The 23,638-nt window shown below is 34.6% G+C and overlaps 1 protein-coding gene across 1 annotated transcript in view; it reads left to right on the top strand.

The window, feature by feature from the left end:
• LOC129267057 (uncharacterized) overlaps positions 1-23,638 on the top strand; it is a 113,722-nt gene that overhangs the window by 45,729 nt on the left and 44,355 nt on the right. The window contains exons 24-30 of the mRNA XM_064103736.1: positions 3,673-3,786; positions 7,078-7,191; positions 10,356-10,466; positions 14,463-14,582; positions 17,705-17,827; positions 18,128-18,288; positions 23,376-23,613. Of these exons, the coding sequence (XP_063959806.1) occupies positions 3,673-3,786; positions 7,078-7,191; positions 10,356-10,466; positions 14,463-14,582; positions 17,705-17,827; positions 18,128-18,288; positions 23,376-23,613 (981 nt within the window). The remainder of the gene's footprint in view (positions 1-3,672; positions 3,787-7,077; positions 7,192-10,355; positions 10,467-14,462; positions 14,583-17,704; positions 17,828-18,127; positions 18,289-23,375; positions 23,614-23,638) is intronic.

Here is a 23,638-nt window from a genome sequence, read left to right as displayed (position 1 = left end):
ATTTATTTATCTTGTTTATGGTCAAAATAAAGTCCCCGACAATTTCCATTGAAAACACAATTGGAATAATTAATCAGAAATGAGATTCTACGAAGAATTTGATCTTGCAGTTTTGTTGATTACGCCATGGGCAACGTATGTGCCCATTTTTGTTGCTATCTTTCAATCAACGGCTGGGATCATAAGGGAAGGTTGCTGAAAATTGCACAGAAGGAGAGATGAAAGGAATTGCTCATGTACATGTAGTATTTAGTTGTCTAGATTGCTCCAACAAGCTTATTTTAAAGGACACCAAAAGCCAAGAAGAAAAGCAAACTAATTGGAAAGAGTAAAATGAGAGGAACAATTTAAAACAAGTTTAATCGAAATCGGTTAAAAAACAAAACAAGTTATGGATGGTGAGAAATGTTTGAATACTTTAATTTGCGATAGATACATCAGAGAGTAGGTGTCAAAAGTATTTGCTTAACCCTAAATCTCCCGGGGTATTTTGATTTTTGTCATTCCGGGGGGGGGGAGAGGGGGTGGGGCATTATGGCCCCCCCTTAACCCTAAAATGGCCGGGGGGGGGTTGAATCAACCCCTCCCTCAACATTTTCTGCGATCATTCAGCCGTGCGAAATTTTTTGACCGCGCCACTGACAGAGTTTGTACTTTCAAGTCTTGCGCATCTTTTGAGACCAAATTTACAATGCCCGGGTACGCGGTTCTGAAATTACGCAACATTTTGTAAGTGCATGTCAGACCAAAAATTGTTCCAAAACGTGATTTTGTGTACAAAGTCAATGCAAATTGAGTTTTCTCATCTTATTCATAAAGATATGATTATTTTTACTTCAAACAGCTGAAAGCAATTGATTTAGCATAATTATGCTTCAAAAAGGTTGTGCAATAAATCTGGTGAAAAAACAAAGAAAAACAAAAGGTTGAAAAACAAAGAAATACACAAGAAATTCATGAAACAATAAAATACATAAGAAATTGATTTCCAAACCGAAGTTTTTTTCAATTGCCATTGTTAAGAATGCTACAAAGAATATTTTTACCAAAAATTAGCATTCTAGGAGCTTTATTTAGTGAATTAGAGCAAAAAGTATGATTTATGCATAAATTAGCATAATTAATTCATATAAAATAAAATCTCATTATTTTGGAAAATTTTACCATACAGCCTTGTAGATTACATCGCACACTACCAGCGTGCAAATTTTTGCGGCGCTCGCGAGATCGGCGGCCGAGATCTACATTGTAGGGGGGGTGAATTAACACCCCCCCCCCCCCCGGCCACAGAACAGCCAAAAAAGCCCGGCCTAGATAGGGTTAAGATCTCGGCAGCAGATTGCGCGATCACAACGAAAATTTGCATGATGGCAGAGAATGACGTAATCTACACAGTTGCATTGGTAAATTTCAGTGAATTCAATATCTTTTTATTATACAAGAATTACATGTAATTATGGTAATTTATTCATGAAATCATACTTTTTGCTCTGATTCACTAGATAAACCTCCTAGAATGCTATTTTTTCATTGGTGAAAATATTCTTTATAGCATTCCTAACAATTGTGAATGAAAAAAATTCTGGTACGAAGACCGATTTCTTATGTATTTTATTGTTTTTTAATTTCTTATGCATTTCTTAGTTTTTTTTTACTTTTTGCTTTTTTATTGTTTTTTCAACGGAAATCGTTCCAGACTTAATTCTGATCATAAACAAGGCAAAATTAATTAAGTTTACTCAGTGAAAGGAGAAATAATGATTTATTTATGAATTTTGGCTAATACGTACATGTACACAATCTGCATTGGATTTGTACATGAAATCACATTTATGAGCAATTTGGGGTCCGACATACATTTACATAATGTTGCGTAATGTCGTAACCGCGTACCCGGGCGTCACAAATTTAGTCTCAAAATTTGCGCGAGACTTGAAAGTAAAAGTCAGTGAGCAGCGAGGTCCATAAATTTTGCGCAGCAGATATATCGTGAAAATTATCGAGGGGGGGGCAATTATGGCCCCCCGGGAGAATTACATGTAGGGTTAAAGCACTATGATGTTGGGACAATGTGTGAATTATGAGCCAGCTACGCAGAAACATGCCGCAACAATATAGTGAATGTGTCGGGCAATACGGCACCACAAGGCGTGCAAGTCTCAACCGGGCATATATATATATAGGCTTGGTTTCATATTTTAAATGTTATACACAGGAAGGTGATGGTACATGTAGATTTCTCCTTTACTGAAGTTTTGAAACCAATTCATTAGATTCATAGCTACCTTCTTTTTAAATTTCTGTATTGAAAATACCATATTGTATCTCCACCCCAAAAAAATTGAAATGTTTTATGCTTAGTTATTTGTAATACATGTACCTCTAGTCACTGCTGAAAATGATTGTGATTTCTTTTGCCTACATGTATACACTCATTTTCTATTCTTACCTTTACTTTTACACAAGGTGTACTAAGCAACATACCAGTACTTATTTTTTGTATGCATTACTTTTAATAAACACCAAAAATATCAATGTATCCTTACAGTGATTTATATTTAGATGTTTTTTAAAGGACAAGTACACCCCAACAAAAAGTTGATTTGAATAAAAAGAGAAAAATCCAATGAGCATAACACTTAATAGTTCATCATAATCGGCAGTAAAATAAGAAAGTTATGACATTTTAAAGTTTCGCTTCATTTCACAAAACAGTTATATGCACATCTCGGTCGGTATGCAAATGAGGGAACTGATGACATCATTCACTATTTGTTTTGTATTTTATTGTATGAAATATGAAATATTTTGATTTTCTCGTCATTGTCATATGAAATGAAGTTTCATTCCTCCCTGAACATGTGGAATTCCATTATTTTAACATTTTGTGCTTCAGGCAAAGAGGTCCTAATCATCAAATTCGTAAAAATTGAAATATTTTATAAGTCAAACAATGAAAAACAAAAGAAATAGTGAGTGAGTGACATCATCCACTCTCTCATGTGGATGTAACTGGCTCGTTCATATAAAATAGTGAGTGATGGACATCATGGACTGACTCAATTAGTTGTGCATATCACTATTTTGTTAAAAATAGGCGAAACTTTGAAATGTCATAACTTTCTTATTTTACATCCGATTTTGATGAAATTTTCAGCATTGTGCTTGTCTGATTTTTCTCTATTTATTCAAATCAACATTTTTCTGATGTGGACTTGACCTTTAATCCAGAACTTGGATCGAGAGGTTTCCTGATGTGTTATGATAACGTTCTCATGTCTTTGTGATTATGGGATCAGGCATCCGTTGCAGAAAGAGTTGTGTTTTTAAATCGCAAGTCAAAAAATCAATCGCAAGTCCCAAATGTGCGCTGTTGATTGGTTGAAAATCAAGTTGCGCATGATTTTTAGAGTTGCGATGGATTGCAACTCTTTCTGCAACGGGCCCCATATCATATAAAGTTATCATCCAGTTGTAGACACTGAATTTTAGTTTACGGGTGTGAAGATACAGTATTTTTGATGGGACACGCTTTACTTGAAAAACTATATGTTTTGAAATACTATGTTAAAAGTACTATTTTATCCATGCCTTTTTTTCATTGAAATGCAGGAATGCCAACTTTCAGATTGCATTCAGATTTATTTTCCTAGTATTATTTGTGTTTTTCAGCTACCTGCTTTGAATGTCCATCTGGCTCCCGCTACGACTGTGTTTTTGATCCTAATTGGGTTTGTGATGGCTCTGAAGATTGCAATGATGGAGAGGATGAAATTGATTGCCCAGGTAGGACAAGTGGTTACACTTCGTAATTCCGAATGTTCGTAATTCCGAAGCACGTAAATTGCCTATACCTCGATGTCCGTTAATCCGAAAACGAAAAAGGGTTCGTTAATCCGAACATTTGTGGCGTAATTCCAAAGGTTCATTAATCCGAAAACGAAATGAGATTCGTAATTCCGAAGGTTCGTTAGTCCGAAAACAAAATGAGGTTCGTAATTCCGAAGGTTCGTAATTCCGAAGGTTCGTTAGTCCGAAAATGAAATGATTAACGAACCTTATTTCGTTTTCGGACTAACGAACCTTCGGAACAACGAACCTTGTTTCGTTTTCGGATAAACGATACTTCGGAACAACGAACCTTATTTCGTTTTCGGATTATCGAACCTTCGGAACAACGAACCTTATTTCGCTTTCGGATTAACGAACCTTTGGAATATCCGAACCTTCGGAATAACGAAGCTTCGGAATTACGAATGTATACAGGACAAGTTGTTAAGATCACTCAAATAAGTTGAATTTAATCAAAATAGAAATGTAGACAGAAACAAACAAGTGCACAGAATGGGAGACGAAAAGGAATTGCTCATGTACATGTAGGCCCATATTCTGAAGTCAGGTTTAACTTAAACTCAGGTTTAAAGTTGTGGTTTAAGTATGGAAAGCCAATTGTTGCATAAATTACTAACAGTAGATATATAATATTTCAGCTCATTTGGCTCAGAAATCATTCATAATTGTGTAGGAAGTATAAATATGATTGTCTTCACCATCAATGAATCAGGAAAGAGCACAGTAAACATAAGAAACATACAACTTAATAAATATTTTGACACTTTTGGCTTCCCATAATTTTAGCACAGAGTTAGACCATGGTCTAAGTTAAACCTGACTTCAGAATACGGGCCGTAGTATTTAGTTGTCATGGTCTCACCATGATAAAATGGGTTGTAGAATATTTCAAAAATGCCCTTGAATAGTTTTGAGGTGGAAAGAATCTAATTACCTTTCGTAATAATTTACATTATCTTCCAGAATTGTATGATTATCACTCGTGTTCTTGTTTCCTCACCAACACTAAATGAAAGTATGAAATATTAGCTAAAAAGGATTTTTTATAGTTTTAAAAATAGTTCTAGTATGATTCAAGGTGAAAATATTTATATTGGAATAATTAACATTGCATAATACATATACCAGTAATTATCCATTTCTTCGAACATTCTATGTTAATTGCTTATATTCTTGAAAATCCATTCAGACATGAATTAAAGCAAAAATATGGAAAAGTAAAAAGATAAAAGAGGTTGTAGATTATTTGAAATATACTTCTATTAGTTTTGAGGCGGAAAGAATCTAATTACCTTTCATAATAATCTACAGTATCTTTCAACAATGTACAATTATTGCTTGTGTTTTTTTTTCCGCTCAGACACAAAATGAAGGTATAAAAGTGTGGAATATTGAGCTGTGTCTTAAATATTTTCAAAAAATACTTGTAGTATATTTCAAGGTGGAAATATCCATATTGATGTAATTAACCTTGCATAATGATTATCTATTTCTTTGAACAATGTATGATAATCACTTGTTCTTGAATCAACAAACAATTATGGAATATTGATAGATAAAACGGGTTGTAGATTATTCAGAATATTCTTCTCAATAGTTTTGAGGCTGAAAGAATCTGATTATCTTTCGTAATAATTTACAGTATCTTCCAACAATGTACGATAATTGCTTGTTCTGGAATCCTACCCGACAGGTAATAAGCAAAAATATATGGAATATACATGTAATAAAACAAGTTGTAGATTATTCAAATATGCTTCTGGTTTAAAAACAGAAAGAATCTATTACCCAACCTGAAACCATGCTTTGAAATTGTTGAATGAAACCATTTTTAAAATCAATTTTGAAACCAAGGATTGAAACCATTTTTGTCTCACCTGCATAGCAGAGTGATACAGGCACCGCTTTTCCGACGGCAGCGGCGGCTGCGTCAACATCAAATCTTAATCGAAGGTTAAATTTTTTAAATGACAGCATAACTTGAAAAGTATACGGACCTAGTTCATGAAACTTGGACATAAGATTAATGAAGTACAGTATTACTGAATATCCTGCTTGAGTTTCAGGTCACATGACCAAGGTCAAAGGTCATTTGGGTCACTGAACTTTGGCCAAGTTGGGGTATTTGTTGAATTATCATCTTAACTTGTACGACGAGTATCACTGAACATCTTCAGGTCACATGACCAAGGTCAAAGGTGAATGAACTTTGGCCATGTTGGGGGGAATTGTTTAATAGCCAGCATAAGTCTGAAAGTGTATGGATGTAGTTCATAAAACTTGGACATAAGAGTAATCAAGATGAAAATCTCATGCGAGTTTCGGGTCACATGTCAAAGGTCAATGAACTTTGGCCATGTTTAGGGGAATTGTGGAATAGCCAGCATAACTATGAAAGTGTATGGATCTAGTTCATAAAACTTGGACATAGAGTAATCAAGTATCACTGAACATCTCATGCCAGTTTCAGGTCACATGACCAAGGTCAAAGGTCATTTAATGTCAATGAACTTTGGCCAAGTTGGGGTATTTGTTGAATTACCATCATAACTTGTACGACAAGTATCACTGAATATCCTGTGCGAGTTTCAGGTCACATGACCAAGGTCAAAGTTCAATGAACTTGGGCCATTTTAGGGGGAATTGTTGAATAGCCAGCATAACTCTAAAAGTGAATGGATCTAGTTCATAAAACTTGGACATAGTAATCAAGTATCACTGAACATCTCACACGAGTTTCAGGTCACATGACCAAGGTCAAAGGTCATTTAAGGTCAATGAACTGTGGCCATTTGGAGGTAATTATTAGATTGCTGTCATAACTTTCAAAGTTTATATAGTTTATAAAATATGGATATAGTGGTAATCAAGTATCACTGACATGTCCTAGGTCGCATGATCAAGGGCAAATGTAATTTATTGTCAATGAACATAGTATTGTATCATTATATGAATTGTGTTTTTTGTGAATAATTATGTTATAGTAGTTTTCAAAGTCAGCATTGCTGCTATATTGAATCGCGTGATGCAGGTGAGACTGCCAGAGGCGCTCCACTTGTTTTAACAATGGATTGAAACCGTGAATTGAAACCATGCTTTATAAAAACTGTGGACTGAAACAATTTTTCAACCATGGATTGACGCTGTGGTTAAAAATCATGGATCGAAACTGTTATGAATTTAGCTATTATGAAATCAATTAATCAATCAATTTTCTTGTGACAGATGTATGTACTGGCTTTGTATGTGAAACCTTCTTTGGCAATTGTCTTCTTGAAATGTATGTCTGTGATGGCATGCCTGATTGCTCGGATGGTACAGATGAATTAAATTGTAATGGTGAGCCTTTTCTTGATAAGATAGATTAACTATTCCAAGTGTGATTTTGTATTTGAAATCATACATTAAATTTTGTCAAATCAATTTTACATTCTAAACATCAACACATCTTGTAATAATTTTCCTGCTTGTCAAATAAATGCTCAAATTGAACTGTAATGGTGAGTCTTTTCTTGATAAGATAGCTACATTAAAGGACAAGTCCACCTCATCAAAATGTTGATTCGAATCAAAAGAGAAAAATCAGAAAAGTATCCTACTGAAAGTTTCATCAAAATCGGATGTATAATAAGAAAGTTATGACATTTTAAAGTTTCGCTTATTTTTCTCAAAATGGCCTCCCTTTCTCATATGCACAATTTAGTCACATGCAATTGAGAAAATGAATGATGTCCCTCAATCACTATTTCTTTAGATTTTTATTGTTTGAATTATACAATATTTTAATTTTTACAGATTTTACAATAAGGACCAACTCGACTGAACCATATAATATTAAATAATGGTAATTCCACATGTTCAGTGAGAAATAAAACTTCTTTTCACTGGACAATGAGGAGGAAAATTAGAATATTTCATATTTCCTATAATAAAATACAAAAGAAAAAGTGAGTGAGTGGTGTCATCAGTTCCCTCATTTGCATACCGACTGGGATGTGCATATAACTATCATGTGAAATTAAGAAAAACTTAAAAATATCATAACTGTATTTTACATCCGATTTTGATGAAATTTTCAGTGTTATGCTCGTTTGATTTTTCTTGTTTTATTCAAATCAACTTTTCGTTAGGGGGGACTTGTCCTTTAACTATGCTGCATGTGATTTTGACTTTGAAAATCATAAATTTTGTAAAATCAATTTTATATTCAAAACATCAACACATCTTGTAATTTCCTGCTTGTCAAATAAATGCTCAAATATTACTCCTATTTTGAATTCGCTGCACTGGCTACCTATAAAGAATCAGATAATTGTTAAGATATTTTTGCTCGCTTTTAATTGCATTCATGGATCAGCACCCCAATACAATTTCAATACTATAAATCAACTAGGATTCTTCACATGTTGACGTCTGGTTCGCTTGAGGTTATAAAAGGATAAAAGGAAAGAAAACAACAAAGTGAACTAACATTACACAGTGATAAAATCTCAGATCATTCCATTCATGCTTCATCATTTCAATCCTTTTTTGTAATATTGACCCCAAATGAGTGAATAAAATAGGTTATTGCAAAAATGCCTATTTTACTGATTTTATCTCAGCGTCAATCAAAAAATATTTTTTCTCAATTCTGCTAACCCTACTGAAATAAGTTATATCATGAAATGGTTAAACTCTAGTAAGTCACAAGGATATAGATTTAAGTGCATCTATGCTTGAAGAAAATATTCATGGTATTGTTGGTCCTTTAACTTTAATTTTTAATCAATCTGTATTATTTGATTTGTCCAAATCTACTCAAAACTGCAAAAATTACCCCACTGTTTAAAAAAAGATCCTGATGAAATAAGTAGCTATGGACCAATGATTATACCTCCAAAATCTCAACAACAACAAAAATATGAAATATTTCAATTTTGTCCTCATCATTTGAAACAAAGTTTTATTCCTCCCTGAAAATGTGGAATTATTTTTGTTTTTAAATTTGGTGGTTTAGTAAATTCATTTTTTTCAAATCCACAAAAAATTGAGACATTGTATAATTCAAACAATGAAACGCAATCAATATAAAAAAATAGTGAGTGAAGAACATCATCTGTTCTCATTTGCATATCATTGAGGTATGTTTAAACTGTTTTCGTTAGAAAAAAAAAAAAAACTTTGAAATGTCCTAAATTTCTTATTTTACATCCAGTTTTCATGAAATTTTCAGCGTTATGCTTGATGAATTTTCTCTATTGATTCAAGGGGGCTTGAACCTTAACCACTATATATTATTTCACAAACTACATTTATTTGGAAAGTGGGGAAATGGACACGATGGTTAGAAGATTATGTATCAACTAGACAACAGTACTCTATGTTATGTAATAGATACTGTATGTTATGAATAGATTAAACCTTTAACCCTATTTCTTCGGGGGGGGGGGGGGTGCCATAATGGCCCCCCCCCCTCGACAATTTTCGCGATATATCTGCTGCGCGAAATTTGTTGACCTCGCCGCTCACTGACTTTTTACTTTCAAGTCTCGCGCAAATTTTGAGACCAAATTTGTGACGCCCGGGTACGCGGTTACGACATTACGCAACATTATGTAAGTGCATGTCAGACCCAAAATTGCTCATAAACGTGATTTCATGTACAAATCCAATGCAAATTGTGTATTTAGCCAAAATTCATAAATGTATCATTATTTCTACTTTTACTGATTAAACTTAATTAATTTTGCCTTGTTTATGATCAGAATTAAGTCTGGAACGATTTTCATTGAAAAAACAATAAAAAACAAAAAGTAAAAAAACAAAGAAATACATAAGAAATTCATAAAACAATAAAATACATGAGAAATTTATTTCCAAACCGAAGTTTTTTTTAATTGCTATTGTTAAGAATGCTACAAAGAATATTTTTACCAAAAATTAGCATTCTAGGAGCTTTATTTAGTGAATTAGAGCAAAAAGTATGATTTATGCATAAATTAGCATAATTAATTCATATAAAATAAAATTTCATTATTGTTGGAAAATTTTACCATACAGCCTTGTAGATTACATCGCACACTATCAGCGTGCAAATTTTTGCGTCGCTCGCGCGATCGGCGGCCGAGATCTTAAGGGGGGCCATAATGCCCCCCCCCCCCCCCCCCCCGGGAATGACAAGAATCAAAATACCCCGGGAGATTTAGGGTTAAACTGTTAAATGCGACGTGCCCCAGGGGTCGATTTTGGGACCGCTGCTCTTATGTCAATGATACAGTATATTAAATATTTCCCCTTTGTTATCTTTTATCCTGTTTCTGCAGATGATATTAATATTTAACTTTTTTTTAAACTATGAAGAAGGAGAAAGAGGAGGATGGATAATACATGCGTGTGTTTATACTGAACACATGAATATTACGTTTTTTTGTGTCATAAAACTCTTTGTGATTGATGTCTCTATTAAGATTTTTAGATCGTTCCGAACCCTCTTTAATTTTCTTTGTTTTTTTTTTCTACAGTTACGGAGCCCCCTTGTTTCCAATGTCCATCAGAACCAGACTGCATAAATCTTTCTTTCGTTTGTGATGGCGTTGATAATTGTCTGGACGGGTTTGATGAAGTGAATTGCAGTAAGCTCAAATCTGAACATTAATTTTTGTTGTTGTTGTTTTTTTTTTTTGGGGGGGGGGAGTGCATTATCCTCTCCACCTTGACATAAATTTGTAATATTTTGAGGATTGACTCTGTTAGATGTCTGTGCACGTTTAGCCATGTGAAGGTCATCTTTACGGACAGTTCTTGTCCTGACTACGCATAAAACTTGGATTGGGAGTTTTCCTGATGTGTGATGAAAACGTGCTCATATCTTTGTGATTATTGGACCATATCGCATAAAGTTTTCATCCAGTTGCAGAAACTGAATTTTAATTTACTAGTGTAAAGAGGAGAACAATATTTTTTGTGGGACACGCTTTATATGAAATCCTACAATCATGTTTTAAAATTCTATATTTAACCCTAGTAAGAAGGGGGGTCTGATTTAGCCCCCACCCCCCCCCCCCCTGACATTTTTTCAGATAAATCAGCTGTGTAAATTTTTTTGACCGCGTCGCTCGTTTTTTTTAATTTCAAGTCCAAAAGTGTGACCCCAGGGTACACGGTTCCATCATTACACAACATTTTGTACATGTAAGTACATGCACACCAAAATTTGCTCAAAAATATAAATTTGTGTACAAATCCAATGCAATAGTGTCCAAAATTCATAAATGTGTCATTATTTTCTACTGATTTTTTTCTAATGAAACTCAATTTATTTATCTTGCTTATGGTCAAAATAAAGTCCCCGACAATTTCCATTGAAAACACAATTGGAATAATTGATCAGAAATGAGATTCTACGAAGAATTTGATCTTGCAGTTTTGTCGATTACGCAATGGGCAACGTATGTGCCCATTTTTGTTGCTATCTTTCAATCAATGGCTGGGATCATAAGGGAAGGTTGCTGGAAATTGCACAGAAGGAGAGATGAAAGGAATTGCTCATGTACATGTAGTATTTAGTTGTCAAGATCACAACAACAAGCGTATTTCAAAGGACACCAAAAGCCAAGAAGAAAAGCAAACTAATTGGAAAGAGTAAAATGAGAGGAACAATTTAAAACAAGTTTAATCGAAATCGGTTAAAACAACAAAACAAGTTATGGACATTGAGAAATGTTTGAATACTTTAATTTGCGATAGATACATCAGAGAGTAGGTGTCAAAAATATTTGCTTAACCCTAAATCTCCCGGGGTATTTTGATTTTTGTCATTCCGGGGGGGGGGGGGGGGGGGGGGGAGAGGGGGTGGGGCATTATGGCCCCCCTTAACCCTAAAATGGCCGGGGGGGTTAAATCAACCCCTCCCTCAACATTTTATACGATCATTCCACCTTGCGAAATTTTTTGACCGCGCCACTCGCAGAGTTTATACTTTTAACTCTTGCGCATCTTTTGAGACCAAATTTACAATGCCCGAGTACGCGGTTCTGAAATTACGCAACATTTTGTAAGTGCATGTCAGACCAAAAATTGTTCCAAAACGTGATTTTGTGTACAAAGTCAATGCAAATTGAGTTTTCTCATCTTATTCATAAAGATATGATTATTTTTACTTTAAACAGCTGAAAGCAATTGATTTTAGCATAATTATGCTTCAAAAAGGTTGTGCAATAAATCTGGTGAAAAAAACAAAGAAAAACAAAAGGTTGAAAAACAGGGAAATACATAAGAAATTCATAAAACAATAAAATACATAAGAAATTGATTTCCAAACCGAAGTTTTTTTCAATTGCCATTGTTAAAAATGCTACAAAGAATATTTTTACCAAAAATTAGCATTCTAGGAGCTTTATTTAGTGAATTAGAGCAAAAAGTATGATTTATGCATAAATTAGCATAATTAATTCATATAAAATAAAATCTCATTATTTTGGAAAATTTTACCATACAGCCTTGTAGATTACATCGCACACTACCAGCGTGCAAATTTTTGCGGCGCTCGCGAGATCGGCGGCCGAGATCTCAGGGGGTTTGAATCAACCCCCACCCCCCCCCCCCCCCCCCGGCCACAGAACAGCCAAAAAAGCCCGGCATACATTGTAGTTAGGGTTAAGATCTCGGCAGCAGATTGCGCGATCACAACGAAAATTTGCATGATGGCAGAGAATGACGTAATCTACACAGTTGCATTGATAAATTTCAGTGAATTCAATATCTTTTTATTGTACAAGAATTAATTATGGTAATTTATTCATGAAATCATACTTTTTGCTCTGATTCACTAAATAAACCTAGAATGCTATTTTTTCATTGGTGAAAATATTCTTTATAGCATTCCTAACAATTGTGAATGAAAAAAATTCTGGTACGAAGACCGATTTCTTATGTATTTTATTGTTTTTTAATTTCTTATGTATTTCTTAGTTTTTTTTTACTTTTTGTTTTTTTATTGTTTTTTTCAACAGAAATCGTTCCAGACTTAATTCTGATCATAAACAAGGCAAAATTAATTAAGTTTACTCAGTGAAAGGAGAAATAATGATACATTTATGAATTTTGGCTAATACACAATCTGCATTGGATTTGTACATGAAATCACATTTATGAGCAATTTGGGGTCTGACATACACTTACATAATGTTGCGTAATGTCGTAACCGCGTACCCGGGCGTCACAAATTTAGTCTCAAAATTTGCACGAGACTTGAAAGTAAAAGTCAGTGAGCAGCGAGGTCCATAAATTTTGCGCAGCAGATATATCGCGAAAATTATCGAGGGGGGGGGGCAATTATGGCCCCCCGGGAGAATTACATGTAGGGTTAAAGCACTATGATGTTGGGACAATGTGTGAATTATGAGCCAGCTACGCAGAAACATGCCGCAACTTTATAGTGAATGTGTCGGGCAATACGGCACCACAAGGCGTGCAAGTCTCAACCGGGCATATATATAGGCTTGGTTTCATATTTTCAAATGTTATACACAGGAAGGTGATGGTAGATTTCTCCTTTACTGAAGTTTTGAAACCAATTCATTAGATTCAAAGCTACCTTCTTTTTAAATAGTCACTGCTGAAAATGATTGTGATTTCTTTTGCCTACATGTATACACTCATTTTCTATTCTTACCTTTACTTTTACACAAGGTGTACTAAGCAACATACCAGTTCTTATTTTTTATGCAATACTTTGAATAAACACCAAAAATATGAATGTATCCTTTATACAGTGATTTATATTTAGATGTTTTTTAAAGGACAAGTCCACCCCAACAAAAAGTTGATTTGAATAAAAAGAGAAAAATCCAATGAGCATAACACTTAAAATTTCATCAAAATCGGATTTAAATTAAGAAAGTTATGACATTTTAAAGTTTAGCATAATTTCACAAAATAGTTATATGCACATCCTGGTCGGTATGCAAATGAGGAGACTGATGACATCATCAACTCAATATTTTTTATTATATGAAATATGAAACATTCTGATTTTCTCCTCATTTTTAAGTGAAATAAAGATAAATTCCTCCCTGAACATGTGGAATTGGCATTATTTTAATACTATATGGTTCAGTCAAGTAGGCCCTTGTAAAATCTGTAAAGAATGAAATATTGTTTAATTCAAACGATAAAAAACAAAAGAAATAGTGAGTGAGGGACATCATTGTCTGTCTCATTTTCATGTCACTGAGTTGTGCATAACACTGTTTTGTGAAAAATAAGCAAAACTTTGATATGTCTTAACTTTCTTAATTTATGTCCGATTTTAATGAAATTATCAGCATAATGCTAGTTTGATTTTTCTTTATTTATTCAAATCAGTATATTTCTGGGATGGACTTGACCTTTAAATATCAATGAAAATATCATTGAAATATTAAAAAAGGTGTTTTTTTTTCCACAGTATTGTACATGTCATATACACACCAGCATTTAAGTGCGATTTAAGTCATATTTAACTCTTTGTAAAACACCACCCTAATCAAATATCTGACCGTTTTCTTCTGAACATTAGGGTTGGATGAATTTTTTTTAAATATGTAAGAGTGTATACATGAAGCATAATTTTTTTCCTCCATGAACAGCTTGTCCAGATGATCAGTACCCATGCTTCTTTGATGATTCAATCTGTCTTGATTATACTGATGTTGGATGTGATGGAAACTATGATTGCCCAGGTGGTACTGATGAATACAACTGTACAGGTAAAATATTTCTTTCTCGTTATATTCCCTCTATTTCTTCACCCCACCTTTGTTATAATGTTGTGCCATAATAAAGAACTGGTTCGTGTTCTTGGGTGTTTTTTTTTCTGATACATCACATGACGAAAAACTTCCATTTGAGAACACTATACCCCAGTTCCCCTTCTCATCAATTCTCTTCTCCAAGTACGACAAACCGTAACTGCCCCAAGCAAGCAATTTAAGTATCAAAACACCTGTTTCTTGACGTCGGTCCGAAGATAACAACAGCCCGGCATATACATGTACAGTCACAGCAGGGGGCCACACACGATGGGATGCATGCGCAGCGCTGAGTGCGGTCCCTGTAAGCATGCCGTCATTTTTATTCGCTTACTTTCCTTATTTAGAGGTCGATTTTCTTCGTTCGAAATTGAAAATGGACTAACATTGGATTACAGAACACAATATTCCTTTGAAAACGTGATTAAATATGGAATACAATAATTTCATTCCGAAGGTCCTACTACAGGCAGAGAAGTCTTACGTAATAGCACAGCTGTTGTTTATCTTTTCGTCCTTTGCTCAACGCTCATATACTGGCCTGTGGAGGTGAAATTGAGACAGCAGGGATTGCCCCTGGATTACCTGGCCAAGCGCGGTTGATAAGGGCTTGGAAATGATTTTTAAGAGATCCAAATATAAAATGGGGTATAACACCGCAGTTTGCAATCTGAACTGCGGTCTTTCTACAAATGGGGGTTTGACGTAATGAAGTACTATGGGTTTATTTCCAATTCGTCTAATGCCAATTCGTCCAATTGCAGCTCGTGTACTTTCATTTTGTCTACCATCAGTTCGTCTATTCACCACATGGTCTATTTTCATATAGTCTAATGCCATTCCGTCTAATAACCAGTTGGTCCCATAGCCATTTAGTCCATGTACCGTTTAGTCTAATTGGACTAAAGTGTTAATTTTGCACAATGAGTGAAAATGAAGTGGATATTAGACCAACTGGTTATTAGACGAAATGGTCAGACTAAATGATGATTAGATGAATTGATGATTGGACCAAATGGTTATTGGACCAAATGGTTATTAGACAAAATGTTGATGGACATACATTGCAATGGCATTAGACCAAATGAAGGTAGACCATTTGGTTAGTGGACGAGTTGGCAGTAGACAAATTGGTAATTTACTGTACAATGATTCCCAATATATGTAACATCCAAGATACTACATAAGGGGAAGATCGGACAGTACATAGACTGCGTAATGAAACGCTTGGGAAGAGCGCCCCACAGCATTGAGTAAGTAACAACCTTTTTTTTACCTTTGCGTATCGCGAGATGGTTGTGTACAAAACATGAGAGAAATGGTGAGGGGTTGAAGGAATAGAGGATTTAATTTAAAATGATTTTCATTCAATTTTTTTATACAAGGTGGAATTATTCCAATGCAACACCCTTGAGCCCTCTCCAAAGTCCCCTCTCTCATTTCCTCCATATGCTTTATACACAGCTGCGTGCCGATGTGCCAAACATGCAGTTTACATGTACATGTACTTACTCAACACTAGTGGGCATCCTTCCCCATGAGCATTTATCGGGCATTTTGGAGCATTTCAAACAATCACTGAAGTGTCTGATCTTCCCCTTGTACTATCTTTGGCTACATGTATGAATGTTTTTGAGTGTGATGGTGATGATCCATTCAAGGCCAAGCCAAGCTGAATGGATCATTTCATCTTACTCCAAATGACGCATTCTCTTTATTACATGAATGAACAAAAAATCAATTATTTGCTTTTATATATGACACCTCAATAGATCCTTGTCATTTGATTGGTTGATTGATGTCATTCATTCAGCCCATTTTACAATGATGTCATCAACCCTGCAATTTTGAATCCATTCGATTGTGTTCATTGCACGATGAAAGAACAAATAAATGATCCATTCAACGAGGCGTAGCCGAGTTGAATGGATCATTTCATCTTTCACCTCATGAAGGATTCTGTCTATTGCACGCATTAACATTCATTGTTTCTATGATATGGCACCTAAAAGTAGATCATTGTGATTTAAAATTTATGAATTTGGATGTGCATAGAGAGTGAGCGCAGTCTGTTGATTCTTGCATATACATGTATGCATGTAACATTAAAGGTCAAGTCTACCTCAGAAAAATGTTGTTTTGAATCAATAGAGAAAAATCAGACATTCAAGTACAATGCTGAAAATTTCATCACAATCGGTTGTAAAATAAGAAAGTTGTGACATTTCAAAGTTTCGCTTATTTCTAACAAAATAGTTATATGAACGAGCCAGTTACATCCAAATGAGAGAGTCGATGATGTCACTCACACACTATTTCTTATGTTTTTTATTGTTTGAATTATACAATATTTCAATTTTTACGAATTTGACGATGAGGACCTCCTTGCCTGAAGCACAAAATGTTAAAATAATGGAAATCCACGTGTTCAGAAAGGAATGAAACTTCATTTCACATGAAAATGACGAGAAAATAAAAATATTTCACACTTCATATAATAAAATACAAAAGAAATAGTGAGTGAGTGATGTCATCAGTTCCTCGTTTGCATACCGACCGAGATGTGCATATAACTGTTTTGTGAAATGAAGCGAAACTTCAAAATGCCATAACTTTCTTATTTTACATCCGATTTTGATGAAATTTTCAGTGTTATGCTTGTTAATTTTTTTTTATAGTCAAATCAAGTTTTTGTTGGGGTGGACTTGTCCTTTAATGCATGCTGCAAATGCGAGTGCTGGTGAACGTGCAGTGGACAAAATCATATAGATCCAAAATTGCACAAATGATGACATCATTGTTAAATGGATTGAATGATCAAGGATCTATCTAGGTGTCATAAGGTTGAAGTACGTATGACATTTTACAGGAATATGGTTTAATGTACATGTATGTTGTATTCATGATTTTCACCGTTGATTTTGTTTCTTCTCACAATTATGTTAACATGACCCTACCACTACATCTAGATCTATGAAGGTACAACAACATGTATTTTGAAGACTTTTCTCATGTTATTATTGTTTCTTGTAACTACTAGAGTTTATCTTTAATATTTTTGTTTCTGTGTCTTTCCTTAGGATGTTTTGCGTGTCCTGGTTTTTCATGGTGTTTACTTGACCTTCAAGTTTGTGACTTCTATAACGATTGTCCTTATGGGGTAGATGAGGCAGAAGATCTCTGCAAACACTCTGAGTATATCAGTAAGTTTAGATAGATAGATGATAGATAGATAGATAAAATGGTTTATTAAAAGATCATCGCAGCCAAAGGCCGAATTGTGATCAATTTTACAAACATGCAAGTTACATATAAAGTTCTCATACAAAGTATCGTAATAGTTTCTTAAAATGATACACGAATTGTACGCCATTCCCACCAATATTTTAATATTTCCCCATTCTCCCTTACTTTCTCAACTCTCTTTTTCATGAAATTGGCCTCTTTCTCTCTCTGTCTTATTCCCTCCCTTTCTCCCCTTTTTGACTAATTCCATTTTCTAGGTAACTTTGACATCCAAGTTGGGGTTTGGACATACTTCAGTGAAGGGTTTGTAAGAGAGAGAACTCTTGATGATCGCGATACTCCAGCAAGCGAATTCTACGATTTCACCCACTATGTCTTTGAAAGTCCTGTAGGATCTTCCCTGTTTATGGAGATACTGGTAAATATTCATGCATTTCACAATTTGACGATAATAATATGTGACTCGTCACGTCAAAAGCAGACAGAAGTCGATTTTTTCAAACATAATTTTTTTAATGATTATGATTCTCCATTTCTCAAGCTTTAATTTGGTATATACATGTAGCACATGCTAAGGGACATAGTATTTGCAGAGAAAATAGTCTTTAAATGTCCCAGGTACGAGAGTTCATAAAAAGTATTTTTACGAGAAAATCGCTTCTAAAGTTTCGCCCGCTTTCAGACTTCTCGGAGCATTTTTCACATGTTTCACGCGGAAACTCATCCTTTCGTTGACTGAAAGTGCTTAGCAACCGTCAATGATTTAGAATAAAATTGGGTTTTGCTGAATCCTTGAGATTTCTTCTCAAAGAAAATATGCTTTTGTAATCGTTTCAACCATTAATTATATGTTTTTTTAAGAGAGAAACACAAGCTATTTTATTGCACCGTGAGGCATTTTGCGTGCCTTTTGCCGCGTCTGGTATTGTTTCTCTGTCTATTGTCAGATTGTGTATCGCCGGTCTTTCAGGTGCGATTGTGTGTGGCGTCCATGTTGAATGCGGACTGAACCTTTTTGAGTCTATACCAGTCACGCCTGTATCGGCTCTATACTACCATGAGTCTAATCCGGGAGTTTAATTTGCCATCTCCTCATTTTTTCTTCTCCTTCTTCTCTTCCTTCTTTTTTTAAAAGTTATTATCGATTTCCGTGGCATCTTAAGAACTTTCATCACCTTTGTGAGAAGAGTTTAAAACGTAAAATGCCGGGGTAAAATGAGTAAAGCAAACTGTGTTTATACCACCGTAAAAACCAACACACAGAGGCACACGCCGTCTTTGTTTTTATTCCGCTTTATTTTTCTTAAAGTCATGCAAGAAGTCTAACATCCCCCACTCATATACCCCACTTTTGTTAAGAACGTGTTACGTCTAACTTTGAGTGTTCGTTGTTCTCTTTAAAATTGATTAACAAAACTCACGTTCACTGCCGATCAATCTTTTTAAGGATTTGAAAATCTTTCTTTTGAAAATGTTAAAAACGCTAAGGAAATATCGTTATCATGATTAAAAGAAACTTTCTTAATTCTGCATATCCTTGACAATTTCAATGAAATTAATTAATCCTCACATACAACCGGTGTTTTGAATACGTCTTGTCCTTGGTTATTTCGCGTTTATTGTTTACTATCAAATCTTTTTTTTTTTTGTAGGCATTATGCTTGCACCATCAAAAGTAATAAAAGGAATCTTGACAGATTGGTTTCTTATTTATTTTTGTTATGATTGTGTTGTTTGTATTTCGTCACGAAGGCCTACTTAAGCCAGACACAGATGCTAACTCGAACATAATTGTTTGTTTTTTATTATGATTTTCTATCACAATAACTTTTTTATTAAACCACAAGCAAGATTCAGTATTGATGCCATGTTCTCTGATCAACCATCAGAGAACGCTATTATGCCTATGACAAATTAAGATTAAGCTTATTAGTCATTATTATTGAATTGGATATTTCATTTTAATAGCCACTACTATTGAGATACACCATTGTGAAAGGGGCTTCACTTGGATAACACAAACTTTGACGTTCGATTTAGTTTCTTTATTTATTCTCTTTAAGCTAATAGATTAGCTCACGTTCACGGACTATCAATATTTTCTAAAGATTTGAAAATCTTTCTTTTGAAAATGCCATCTCCGAAAAAAAAAATTGTTTTAAATAATGAAAAGACCCTGATCATGGCCTATGATAGAGATAGTACCTGTTATCATTGTCTCCTTGATAGTATCCTTTGTAATTTTAAGGAAATTAATCCTCATAAAAAAACGTGTTTTGAATACGTTTTGTCCTTGGCTCTTATTTCGCGATTATACTCGAGCTCGTTATCCATTGCCCACGCCCCCGCCCGGCCCAGTGCCATTATCGCCATACCTATGCCTTTAGAATTCGCATCCGCTTTGTAAACTTTTCTGAAAGACATGCTTTTGAGAACACTAAAAGCGATGTTTTTTATCTATCTATTTGAAGCGCGGGCGGGAAGGCGAGGGGATGCTTTCCTTTCTTTACCCCAATCTAGCTTTTATAATTAGAAGGAAAAAAAACCTAGGCTTTTGAAGTATTATACAAAAACTTTGCACCTGGCGCAGGCCGGGAGCATCCCCACCCCCATTGCTACATCCTGGACTACATGTACCTTCATTGTTCATTATCAAATATGTCTTTTTTTCTACGTAAAGGCCTATGCTTGCACCATCAAAAGTATAAAAATAGGAATCTTAACAGATTGTTTCTTTTATTTATTTTTGTAATGATTGCGTTGTTAACATTTCGTCATGAATAGGCCTACCAAAGCCAGACACAGATGCTAACTCGAACATACTTGTTTTGTTTTTTATTATTATTTTCTATCACAATAACATTAAACCACAAGCAAGATTCAGTATTAATGCCATGATTCTTATCACATATCAAAGAACGTTATTATGCCTATAGGCCTATAGCAAGAAAACACCAAGATTAAGCCTAGTAGTTTATGATTCTTAAATTGATTAGAATATGTATTATTTCATTTTGAAAGCCATAATTGTTGAGATACGGAAAAGGCAGTACAAGCTCATATTGATTTTTATATTGTAATTATTGATTTTCTTTTAATTATCATAATTATCATTTTTACGATTATCACCACCATCATCCCTATGATTACTAATTGTTATTTTGTATTATCATTATTATCATCGTTAGTATTATACTATCATTATCATTGTACATGTAGTTACCCTGAATACTATTTATTTCAAAATTATCACGATTATCGTTGGTGATTGTGATTGATTAAGCAATCAATCTTTTTTTCTTGTTTCATCTCTCTATTGGATTTGTTGCTCTCTTTGTTAACATGTCGCTAATGCTATCGTTTCTTCAAACGACATGAGGAAATTTGACGGCGAGAGGTTTGATTCATAAAGGGTTTGATGTGATTCTAATCCCCTATAAGTTTACAAAATGTACAGTACAGTATACATTTCCAGACCCCGCTTTCCCTATCTTGAATAAGTGATTATGATTATTCCCGCTACAATTCCAGTTCAGTTCAGTTCTTATTTTTTCTCATTTCCAACAAAAATACAAAAATCATACAAGTATCATGACAATAATGCAAAGTAGAGTACATGCAATCTATCTTTCAATTATAATTGTGAAACCAAAATTGATAAAATTCATTGCATAAAAAAAACGATGGTGAATTAATATTTCGCTGGAAATGGAGAGGTCCACTTAGAAGCTAGATCGTAGACCCCTCGGATAACAATAGTTATTCATAATGAATTGCATATTAAATAAATACCTATGACAATGGCCACTCACATACACAAAAAACATAAGACGTGGGAATACACAGTGACCCAACAGAGCGAGGGAAGAATGATATGATAGATTTTATTTCTTTCGTTGTTCTCTTGAATCTTAATAATTCAACACGCATTCACTGACAATCAATATTTTTGAGGATTTGAGAATCTTTCTTTTGAAAATGCCATCTCAAGTTTAACGCTTAATGAAAAAATCCTGATAATGGGCCTAAGATTAAATAAAAGATTTCTCAATTCAGCATATCCTTTGTAATTTCAATGAAATTAATCCTCACAAATCGCGTTCTGAATACGTTTCGTCCTTGGCTTTTATTGAGACCCAATACTCAACTCAGTATCCATCGCCCATGCCCCCATCCTTCCCAGTTACAACCTCCCCGCCCGCGCTTCAAAAAGATAGATCAAAAGCATACCTGTTAAGAAAAGTTTGCTAACGGGATGCGAATTCTAAAGGCCTAAGGCCTTAAAAGTTTACTAACGGGATGGCAATTCTAAAAGCCTAAGGCCTTTAGAATTCGCATTCCGTTAGTAAACTTTTCTTAACAGGCATGCTTTTGAAAAGCGATGCTTTTGATCTATCTTTTTGAAGCGCGGGCGGGGAGGTGGGGGTTTTATCTGATCTTATAATCCAAATTCGGCACGTTCTCTGTTCTTCCCTTTGGACTTTGCCGCCATAATTATAGGTGAACATGCTTATTTTGCTATCCCATTTCTTCAGTTAACCAAAATAATGGTATATCTGATTTGAGTTGCAAACGTTGGACAAGCCCACCCTACCCCCTCCCCCCCCCCCCCCCCCCGCGAGTTTAAATGGCTTCAGCTTAGCCCAGCTCATCGATTTCAGCTAATATTAATCCTCTTCGTTCACCGCCGGCCGCACGTGACTATGAATAGCCAATCAACAATGGCGTTCGTTGCTAGGGGCGGAGCTTAGTATAGCGCGAAGATTTGAGCTTGCTGAACGAGCAGTGTCAGAAAAGTTCGAACTGTCCGAAAAAAACACTCGCAGAAAAACTGCTTTTTTGACACTTTCCCGTTATCATTTTCGATTGATTTTTTGACAGAGTATACTTGAAACATTAAACATCCCTAAAATGTAAAAATAAAAATTTCAACATTTTTGAAGATTTTTAGCATTTTACCCATTTTCTCAGTTTGGTATCAAGCGGCTTCTGTCTGATTTAGACATGACAAGTCACATATTAATAGGATGTAAATTTGACCCTAGTAGGATTTAAATTTCTTCTTTGATTTGAGAACAAAAACTTTGTGAATTGTTAACAGATGACTGATGGCAATCAAAACTGTCTTGTCGGAAATGTTTGGAATAGAATCTTGTATCTGAATTTGAACCTCTCTAATTTGTTAGTTTTAAAAAATGTAAGCAAAAGCAGTGAATGATGATTTTTGTTCCAAGAAAATAGTTGCAATCAATTGCAAAATATTCTTTTGCAATTTTACAATTAATAGATCAAATTTAATTGTCGCAAATTACATTGTAGTTAGATTTGCATGTTTGAAGAAGCAGATAATTAATCAATCGAAAATTCACAATTTATTTCAAAACTTATGATTGATTTAGGGACCAAAAATAAACCTGCAATTGATCGCAAGTTTCTTGCAACACCCCTTCAGACTAGTAATCATAGAAATATAATTCCTATGATTCTGATTCTATTATATTACAGAATTTCACAATGAATCTGACCGGACCTCTCTTGGACCTTGTGGGTGTCTCTACTGGATATTGGACCAACCCAACAGATTTTGAGACAGTCTTAGCATTTGCAAGTGGATATGGAAATCTGGAGAGCTATACTTATAGTACAAACTTTACCCTATTTTTGAATACAGGGTATCTTCTCATTGCCATGCCAAAATCTGTTGCTGGTATCTTCAATATGACTTTCAGGGTGTCAGCTGTTGGTAAGACATGAATGATTTGTAATAT

Source organism: Lytechinus pictus, chromosome 8 (genome assembly GCF_037042905.1).
Source record: "Lytechinus pictus isolate F3 Inbred chromosome 8, Lp3.0, whole genome shotgun sequence".
Classification (NCBI taxonomy): domain Eukaryota; kingdom Metazoa; phylum Echinodermata; class Echinoidea; order Temnopleuroida; family Toxopneustidae; genus Lytechinus; species Lytechinus pictus.
Note: the sequence above shows the minus strand (reverse complement) of the source record. Positions and strands in the feature narration are given on the sequence as shown.